Here is a 9,988-nt window from a genome sequence, read left to right as displayed (position 1 = left end):
CACAATATGGGATCAACAAGAAAATACTTTTGGAATATCAACAAATTAAATCCATAGTAAAAAAAAGAAATTTAATTCCAGTGAAGCTGAATTACAAACACCACCAAGTGTGGTACAATTTTTTAATCTAACCCCCCCCCAAAATTATTGTCTAAAATATACAGCACACTTTCTAAAGTAGATGAATCAATATCCCTTCCGATTGCAAAATGGGAAGCAGATTTATCAATCAGCTTAGACCAAATCCTTTGGTCTCAGATATGCTTAAAAACCTTTCAATGGATCAGAAATCCCAGTTTGCCATTAATACAATACAAAATATTACACAGAGTGCACTATACTGGTCATAGGATGTTCAAGATCGGCTATACGTCTTCCAACAACTGCTCACACTGCACAGCAAATACACCGGACAATTATATCCACGCTCTTTGGTTCTGTCCACCAGTTCAGAAGTTTTGGCGCAAGATATGTGACGACTTATCAAAGTGTCTGAAATGTAACATTCCAGCCTCCCCTTTAGTATGCTTGCTGGGCAACTTGGATGAGGTCACTACAGAAATAAACACAGCCCACGTTGTTTTTACGGCCCTATGCATTGCCAAGAAAATGGTCCTCATTAACTGGAAAAATAAAAATAATCTTAATTCTAACCAATATAAAAACCATCTAATAGATCACATTAGTCTTGATACAGCCTCTGCCATCACATTTGATCAATCCCTCTGGACTACTTTGATTGGCTTCATCACCTAGTGGGGGTGGGGGGTCATGGTTTAGTTCTGCCTTCGCTATTGTGGTTGATATGGGGGTCGGGACGGCCTTAGGGCATCTAGGGATTCCCTAGGGACGTTTTCCCTGTGGCCATGACCTGGTAAGGGGCTCTGGTGGCTCTTAGATGGTGTTTTCCTTGTGGCTGCTTACAGCGGAGATGGGGGAGGGTCTGTGCTGGTGGACGTTGGTTACTGGCCTGGTAGCCTGGCTGCCCCTGGGTGGGTCCGGGATGGGCGTGGAGGCTTGGGGGTCTGGGGGTGCTCCGCCCCCAGGCTGGGGCTCTGGCTGGGCCTTGGGGCCTTGGGTCCTGGTTGTTGTGTCGCCGGGGTGGTGCATGGGGGCTCAGCCCCGGAGCGGGGGACCTCTGGTGCATCGGCCTGAATGGAGGGCTCTCTAACTGGTGGGGAGGCTGTTACATCTTTGCAGGAGGTCTCCTCTCTACAGGAGCAGACTCTGCAGGTGGGGGAAAGATATTGGAGAGGTGGAGAATGACTCAACCTGGGTGTCTATTGTCTTGTGTAGTCTGGGAGAAGATTGGATGACGGGGTGGGTGCATTTTTCTCTGCAGTGGGGTCGGGTGGGCTGTCCCGGACTCTGTGGGGCCGGGTGGTGCTGCTGCTGTGGGTCCCGGTCCGGATGGGCCTGGGCCCTCTTGCCCCGGTGGGTTCCAGAGTGTGGGGGTGCCTACTGGGGTCAGCGGGGGAGCTTGGGTGTAAGACTCCACCTCTCTGGGGACATCTCGGGCTCTCCGAGGTGTGGAGACCTCTCCCCCCTCGGCACGCTCCCTGCCGGTGGCTGGTGTTGGTGTGTTGGTGGTTCTGGGGGCGACTGTGGCTCAGGGATTTGGGAAGCCTCGCTTCTGTCAGTCTGCCCCAGGGCAGCTGTGGCTACAACTGTAGCTTGCCTCCACCAGTCTTATGAATGTGAGAGTGAATGAATAGTGGAATTGTAAAGCGCTTTGGGTGCCTAGAAAAACTCTATATAAATGCAAGCCATTATTGTTATTCGTTTTGGTGTCTGGGGCGGGGCGCTCATGTATGTACCGACTCACTCCTGGTGGCCGATTGGCGGGGCCTGGCACCTGTGGCCCAGCTAGGCCCCTTACGGGGGGTCGGGTGCCCTCAGGCCTCTCGGCCTGATACCCGGTCTTCTCTGGCACAGCTGGCTGCTGGCAGAGCCCGCGGGCACATCACTGCAACCCCCTCTGGCCTCTGCTCCGTGGCTGCTGGGTGACCTCTCGTTTGGGGCTCTCCTCAGCTCTTCCCAGGAGGGTGGCACGTTGGCCCCCTGGTGGTCCTCCTCGGGTCCTCGTACTCTGGGGCCTCTGGATGTCTGGGGCCTGGATCTCCTCCATACCTGCTTCATGCCCTGGGGGACGGGGCTATGGCTCCCCACACTCCCTAGCAGATCGTTACATGGAGAAACCTTTTGAATACAAGCGTGCTGATCCACACAGGTGTGTACACAGGTGTTCACAGACACAAACTACACCTTTCTTGGCTGCTGCCTGAAAGCACATTGTGCGCTGTCGATCTTGCGTGCTGTAACATAACATCTAATATTTGGTATCTACTGTTATCTACTGTTAGCTGTTTTATTGTGATGGTGCTATATTTATTATGTTGCTCTTTCTTGTTTGTTTTCTCTTCTGTTTTTTCTTATCTCCATACAGGTGATCCAGGTGTTTTGTTTGTTTTTCTTTTTTTCTTCCCCCCTTTCTCACCGTCTCTTCTCCCCTCTATTTTTTTTTCTCCCCCTCTCTTTCTTTCATTCTTTCTCCCTGTCCTATCCCCCAGTCATGTCTGTCCCATCTGTAACAACCAAAAATCAAATCAAATAAATATATAATTATAATAAAGGTCAATCAAATGGCCCAAACGCAAGACCGTGATGATCCAATTGGTAAAGTAAAGCCGCTTGGCATCTTTCTTGGCCTTCAGACAACAATTCTGATGGCTAAAGATCCAAACGGGACAGGCAAAAAAAAAAAAAAAAAGATGAGTCAGTGAAGCAAACTGATCAGCTGTCTTATTGTGTCTTTTGTGTGTTTGGTTTTGTGTATTCAATGAACCGAACGCCGTCTTTACTGCACGAGGGTGTGACCATCCACATCCTTTCATCTGTCCACTGTCAGCCAATAATTTTGTAAAAATCTGGCCAAGTCTTCCAAGTGTGCGTGCTTTTCCTTCTGACCAGATGCAGATTTCTGTACCATCACTTTATTGCCCTTATACTGTTCAGCACACAGTGTATGTGCGCTAAAACAGAAACTGTTTCACTGCTTCTTTGTAGTGGCAGGTTACAAAACATCATAAGATGCTGAGTGGCCATACAAGATGGAATTTGGTTAGCAACAACTCTCTGAGGCCTTTACTGTGAAACACAACGCTGTCTTATCCGGTTAACTTCAAGATTTAATGTGGGATTTTTTTGTAATCCAAGACATAATGCCAGGTCAACTCATGCTTTGAACCTAATCTGCTCCAGAGCAAATCATGTTCCAAATGTGAGATCAACAGGTAGAAAATCACCACCTACTAACCAGTAAGACCGAAAAAGAACAAAATAAATAAAATCCCCGATCCTGGAAGATCCCTCAGACCACTGTGTGCAGAGAGTAGGAGGGTGTAATGTCTTTGTCTTTCCATGATGAGCAACAATAATGAACATAGATTCTCTACAACAACTTTATTGTTTTGGAAGTATTAATATATTATCCCAAAACTTCTACATTTAACCTTTTAATCAGACCAGCAAAAATCTAGTATTGAATTTTAGCAGCAGTCATAAAAAATTATTTGCTAAAAGCATTTTTGCAGCTGAATATTTTAAATTACAGTTAACTTTACTTTTTGGCTGTTTTACCTGTAAGACATTAAAATAACATGCTAAGGTTTAATAGTCTATATGGAATACACTCTGAGGCCTGGGCAGTGTTGTGCTAATAAGAGAAGGTTTGTGTGTGCAGTGAAACAGTAATTTTTTGTATTTCACAATTTATTGATATGTTTGATCCTTTCTGACCTGCGTTAATGAAGCAGTCATTAGAGCACCATGTCCGCTATAATAGTTCTGTAGTTTGATGCTTGAGTCGTTGCAGACTTGTTGAAACTCCCTCACCCGTCAAAGCAGCGTCTTTGTTATTCGAGTCCAGCAGATGGCAGTGTTTCACTGTCATATGACGGCTGTCTGAAGCTTCAATATGATTGTTCGTTTAAATTAGATCGTTTTATACAATAGTTTGTGTTTGCTAGGTTTGCTATGCAACAGTGGGGAGGAAAAACTCCGTTTTAACAGGAATATCTAGACATGAGTGATTACTGCAGTGGGGCACTATCTGTGCTATCTATAAGAAATGTTAGCAACAATAAAACTCTGAGGATCAGGGCTCCATTTCACTCCAGTGTTCAGTGGCATTTTAAAAGAGTGAATACCGACGCTGAATGTCTTTGTAAAGCAAAAGCACTTTGTTAGCCTTTACAGAGCAAAGCTATGGATCAATGTGCAGTGAAGAAAAATCCAGGTGGCCAGTCTGTCCTTTCCTAACCAATCACAGAGCTCCTTACATTGTTGCGCTGGAGAATAACTAAATATAATATAAAGATGATATTGAAAATAATCTTTTGTAGAGTCACTACTTAGTGGGCAGAGGACAGTTATCACTTTGCTGGATGCTTTAAAGTCGCATGTTCTGTATTTGCAGATTAACAGGATATTAACAGATTAACAGCTTTCATTAGACTTCATATGATAATCAACAGTGAAGTGTTTCTCTTTCAGTGTTTATTCTTGCTCATTGAATGGTCTCTGTTCAGATAATATGCTGCACTCATCTCATGTTTCTTTAAATACGGCATCACTTGTCCAGCTGTCAAACTCTGAAAGAGTTACAGTTTCACCACTGAGCACTTTGAATGGTTATTCTTTTATTTAAAAGCACTTATTCTAGCTGCATCATCAATACGACAAAAACTGTGACTTTAGCAAAAGTTTATCTAAAAATATTTAGGGGGAAATGTTCCTACACCCCTCATGTAAACGTTACACCTCCAAAAGGGAGAAATAATCAGAATAAGGCGTAATCATTGTCTTGATAATAATGACCATGAAAATGAAACTAGGCCTACCTTTAGTTCAGCACACTCAGTGTTGCATAAAGACATGCGAACATGCCATCATCCATTCTGGAGCCTACTTTTAAAAAGAGCGAGCTGTTTATTCTGGCTGAGTAGCAAACAGAACCAACCATGAAAACCTAAACTGGGAAAACACTTGGAAACCTTGAACACTGGGAATATGGAGACACAGGGGGTAGGTGAACAGACACTCTGACAAAGGACAGAGGAAAACAGAGACAATATATATAAGACAAGAAGTAACACAGACACCCTTTTCGGTGACAAAAAAGAGAAAATATCCAGTGAAAGGCAGTTCTCTTGGAAAAACTGCCTTATTGATGTCAACGGTCAGAGAAAAATGTCTGATAGGAAGGCAACCGTAGCTCATACAACCATTTGTTGCAACCAAAGAATGCAGAAGAGCGTTTTGGTCAGCTAAGAACAGGAAATTGAAGCTACAGTTCTCAAAATTTGACATGAGAAGATTGGATAAATGTTGCCTGGTCTGATGAGTCTTGATTTCTGCTCTGACATGCAGATGGTCGGGTCAGAATTTGGCATAAATAGCATGAAAGGATGGATCCATGCTGCCTTATGTCAGCTGTGCAGACTAGTGGTGGTGGTGTCACTGTGGGGGGGAGGGGCGGTATTTTCTTGCTGAAACGTTACATAGTGAGTGTGTGTGTGTGTGTGTGTGTGTGTGTGTGTGTGTGTGTGTGTGAGTGAGAGAGAGAGAGAGAGAGAGAGAACAACTTGAAACAAACTGCAGCAATAAGGGCAAACTAGTGCACAGTTATGTTTACGTGAGCGTTATTTTGTATGCATTTGTACAGTTCCATAACTGTGAGAATACATTGATAGCATTTAACTCTAGTAACAGGCATTTGTACCAGTAAGCATGAAAAAGTAGGGAAAAGAACTAGTATGTAAGCACTGACTAGTACTGTAAAGTATATGTGTATATAGGTCAATCGTGGCTCAAGAGTTCGCAGTTCATCCTGTAATTGGAAGGTTGCCAGATTGAGCCCCGCCTCCGACAGTCTCGGTCGTTGTGTCCCGGGGCAAGACACTTCACCCGTTGCCTACTGGTGGTGGTCAGAGGGCCCGGTGGCGCCAGTGTCCGGCAGCCTCGCCTCTGTCAGTGCGCCCCAGGGCAGCTGTGGCTACAATGTAGCTGCCATCACCAGTGTGTGAATGTGTGAATGACTGAATGTAGTGTAAAGCTCTTTGGGGTCCTTGGGGACTAAGTAAAGCGCTGTACAAGTACAGGCCATTTACTGTGCATGTGTTTATGCTCAAGTGTATGAATAAATTAGTCAGTTTTAAACAGTTGCAATTTAAACAGTAGAAGAGTGGCACTATATTTATATATTTATAAAGAATTTCAAACAACAATTAATTGATGCTCAAAGCAGGTTTATTTAATTAATATCCAGATTTCCAATTAGTTCCGAATTGATTCAGCAGCAAATCACATCACCAGTCACTTCAAGGCTGTATGTATTATTGTAAGGTAGACCCTACAATAATACATACAGAGAACCCAACAATCATATGACCCCCTATGAGCAAGCACTTTGGCGACAGTGGGAAGGAAAAACTCCCTTTTTACAGGAAGAAACCTCCGGCAGAACCAGGCTCAGGTCGGGGCGGCCATCTGCTGCGACCGGTTGGGGTGAGAGACTGAAGACGTTTGTTGTAGGTCTGATTGAAGGACTGATGTGATGGTAAGTTGTCTGCTGCTCCGCTTTGAATATTGAGAGATTAGTTGATGGATTTCAAGCCAAATTGTGCCCAAGTTTAAGACCACATTCATTGGTTGTTTTTGTTGATGTTATTGTTTTGGGCTTTTTTTCCACAAGAATTTCTAGCTCCCCTAGAATTCTGGCCACCCAAACGATGATTGCTGCTGAGAGAACACAAGGTTTTGTCCCCCTGTACTATTCATGTCAGTGCAGGGGGTTCTCCTTGAGAGGCCAGGGTGGAAAAAGGGATGCTTCAGAACCTCCGAGGGTGTTATGCGCAGATTTGCATCCAAGGCCAACATTTCTTTGATTAGCCTTACAAATAATGTTTGGCCATTTTCCGGTCCTCGCCTAACTTTCAGCAGTTTTTCGAGGTCATCGAGACACTTAAGTTTTATATATCGAGTTTCCTTTGATCGATAATGTGTCTCGTATTGAAATTGTTCTTGGGTCTTAAATGTCCAGCGCTGTTTGTTGTAGTTATCCTCGATGAAGTAGCAGTCAGTGTACAAGCCAGACTCTAGGAGATGATCTGGTAGCTGACCCTGGGTTTCAATTATGAATTTTAAAACATCATAATCGTCTTCCCCAGGATAGAGAGGCACCCCTGTAGCAAGCTCCACAGCTACCAGCCCCAGAGACCACATGTCGATTGCTTCGTCGTATGGAATGCCAAGCATAAGCTCAGGTGCACAATAACCAATTGTCCCCACACGGTCACCAGGAATCACTGCAGAAGCAGGACATGCGAGGCCAAAGTCTATGAGTTTGACTTTGACGGGAGACTCACTGCGGTTCACAACCATGATGTTTCCAGGTTTGAGGTCAGCATGCACTATTCCCACAGAACCCAGGTGGAACAGAGCATTTGCAAGCTGATGCAAAATTGGCCTGAGTTCTCTCATTGGGAGACCTCGGTTATTCCGGTCCCCAATGTAGTCCCACAGGCTTTGGTCAAGCAATTCGAAATTCAAGCAAATGCGCTGTCCATCGAGGAAATAGTCGTTCCATTCCACAATGTTGCACCTGTCTGGATCCAAGCGTCGTAGCTGCTCCAGGATGAAAATTTCCAGTTTTGCCTGGAGCAGAATTTCAGGGTCGCTCTTGTTGACTTTAATAGCAACGGTTTTGTTGTTTTTTGTATCGCGACATCTGGTTACCAAACCAAAGCCTCCTTCTCCAAGGAAAGCCTCTACCACGTGGTGATCTCCTAAAATGGTCCCTTCCGTTATTTGAAGATCATCTTCAGAGGCAGATGGGTTGGCTGAGGTGTTGATGTCTCCTTTTTGAGGAAATTCAACTGAGTTTTGGAAACTGCAGCTGAATTTTTGCAATCCATGACTTTTCCAGCTTGAAGGCTGCTGAGAGAGCACAAGGAGTTCTCCCCCTGTACTATTCATGTCAGTGCAGGGGGTTCTCCTTGAGAGGCCAGGGTTGAAAAAGGGATGCTTCAGAACCTCCGAGGGTGTTATGCGCTGATTTGCATCCAAGGCCAACATTTCTTTGATTAGCCTTACAAATAATGTTTGGCCATTTTCCGGTCCTCGCCTAACTTTCAGCAGTTGTTCGAGGTCATCGAGACACTTAAGTTTTATCGATCGAGTTTCCTTGGATCGATAATCTGTCTCGTATTGAAATTGTTCTGGGGTCTTAAATGTCCAGCGCTGTTCCTTGTGGTTATCCTCGATGAAATAGCTGTCAGTGTACAAGCCAGACTCTAGGAGATGATCTGGTAGCTGACCCTGGGTTTCAATTATGAATTTCAAAACGTCATAATCGTCTTCCCCAGGATAGAGAGGCACCCCTGTAGCAAGCTCCACAGCTACCAGCCCTAGAGACCACATGTCAATTGCTTCATCATATGGAGTGCCAAGCATAATCTCAGGTGCACAATAACCAATTGTCCCCACACAGTCACCAGGAATCACTGCAGAGGTGTTACATGCGATGCCAAAGTCTATAAGTTTGACTCTGACTTGAGATTCACTGCGGTTCACAACCATGATGTTGACAGGTTTGAGGTCAGCATGCACTATTCCCACAGAACCCAGGTGGAATAGAGCATTTGCGAGCTGATTCAAAATTGGCCTGATTTCTCTCATTGGGAGACCTCGGTTATTCCGGTCCCCTATGTAGTCTGACAGGCTTTGGTCGAGGAGTTCAAAATTCAGGCAAATGCGCTCTCCATCGAGGAAATAGCCGTTCCATTCGACGATGTTGCACCTGTCTGGATCCAAGCGTCGTAGCTGCTCCAGGATGAAAATTTCCAGTTTTGCCTGGAGCAGAATTTCAGGGTCGCTCTTGTTGACTTTAACAGCAACAGTTTTGTTGTTTTTTGTATCGCGACATCTGGTTACAACACCAAAGCTTCCTTCTCCAAGGAAAGCCTCCACCATGTGGTGATCTCCCAAAATGGTCCCTTTAGATATTCCAAGCTCATCTGAGCCGAAGGCTGGGTTGGCTGACATGGTGTAATGTGTCTGTTTGCGCTGTGAATTGGTGAGAAACAAAACTGAACTTGTTTTGGTTTCTCTCGTAAATTGCTCTCAAAGCTTCTCAAAAGGGTTTTAGTTGCTGCAGGTCAACGTCCGTTAAGCATAAAGTAACAGGTGAGCGCTTCTATTTATAGGTTTTGGATCAAAGCAAAGTTATGACGTCAGAAAGGATCAAAGCAAAGTTATCACGTCACAAGCGATCGAAGCGATTCTAATATGTGCGCATGCGCACATATGAGAAGCGATCGAAGCGATTCTAATATGTGTGCATGCGCACATATGAGAAGCGATCGAAGGGATTCTAATATGTGCGCATGCGCACACGTGCTTGCTTGTGTAATATTGTTCACAGTAAACTTGACCCTAATCAATTTAATATCAGTCAATCAAAGAAAATGTTAGTTTTGGAAAATTTTAAAATGACATAACTGACAGTTAAAACATTTTTTGTTCATGTATTTGTATTGTCTTCGGGGTTTTTTTTGCATACCATGTCAAGCTTTTCTGTATATAGTCATGTCGTAGATTTCGGAGCAAACAAGAAATTGAATTGGATTTTAATATTGCAGTGCTTGGATTTCGGATTTGGTGCTTAAAACTTCTTGAAACTGTAACCGTATTTCATTCACCACAAAGAACTATCTGATTGAATAGTTTTCTTATCAGATAGAGAAATAAAACGAGTCGCAAAGTCTAAAAGCAACATTTGTCTGCCTGGGCTGTACCTCTGCACGTTAGTCTGTTTCAATGTGTGACCCCCCACCCCCTCCCTGATCAGTCGGGGGTGAGTGCGCTAATGTGCCTGGAGGCCGTTTTAATGAGTGTTTGCTGGAAAACGAAAAATACAAGAAGGATT

General features: G+C 44.4%; 1 protein-coding gene across 1 annotated transcript; it reads right to left on the bottom strand.

Moving 5' to 3' along the window:
• Positions 1-6,291: 6,291 nt before the first annotated feature.
• On the bottom strand, positions 6,292-9,336 carry LOC146681795 (uncharacterized). Its single transcript, XM_085449171.1, has one exon. It carries the CDS (start codon positions 9,103-9,105, stop codon positions 6,769-6,771), a length of 2,337 nt encoding a protein of 778 aa, XP_085305297.1. The 5' UTR covers positions 9,106-9,336; the 3' UTR covers positions 6,292-6,768.
• Between the last annotated feature and the right edge of the window lie 652 nt (positions 9,337-9,988).

The sequence above is a fragment of the Copadichromis virginalis genome, linkage group LG23 (genome assembly GCF_057382275.1).
Source record: "Copadichromis virginalis isolate Kocher_CV1m ecotype Utaka linkage group LG23, C_Virginalis_male_GT1.1, whole genome shotgun sequence".
In the NCBI taxonomy this organism is placed as follows: domain Eukaryota; kingdom Metazoa; phylum Chordata; class Actinopteri; order Cichliformes; family Cichlidae; genus Copadichromis; species Copadichromis virginalis.
This window is presented reverse-complemented; position numbering and strand designations above follow the sequence as displayed.

Coding starts and splice junctions, on each gene's coding strand:
- LOC146681795 (XM_085449171.1), bottom strand. CDS start 9,105: ATGTCAGCCAACCCAGCCTTCGGCTCAGATGAGCTTGGAATATCTAAA.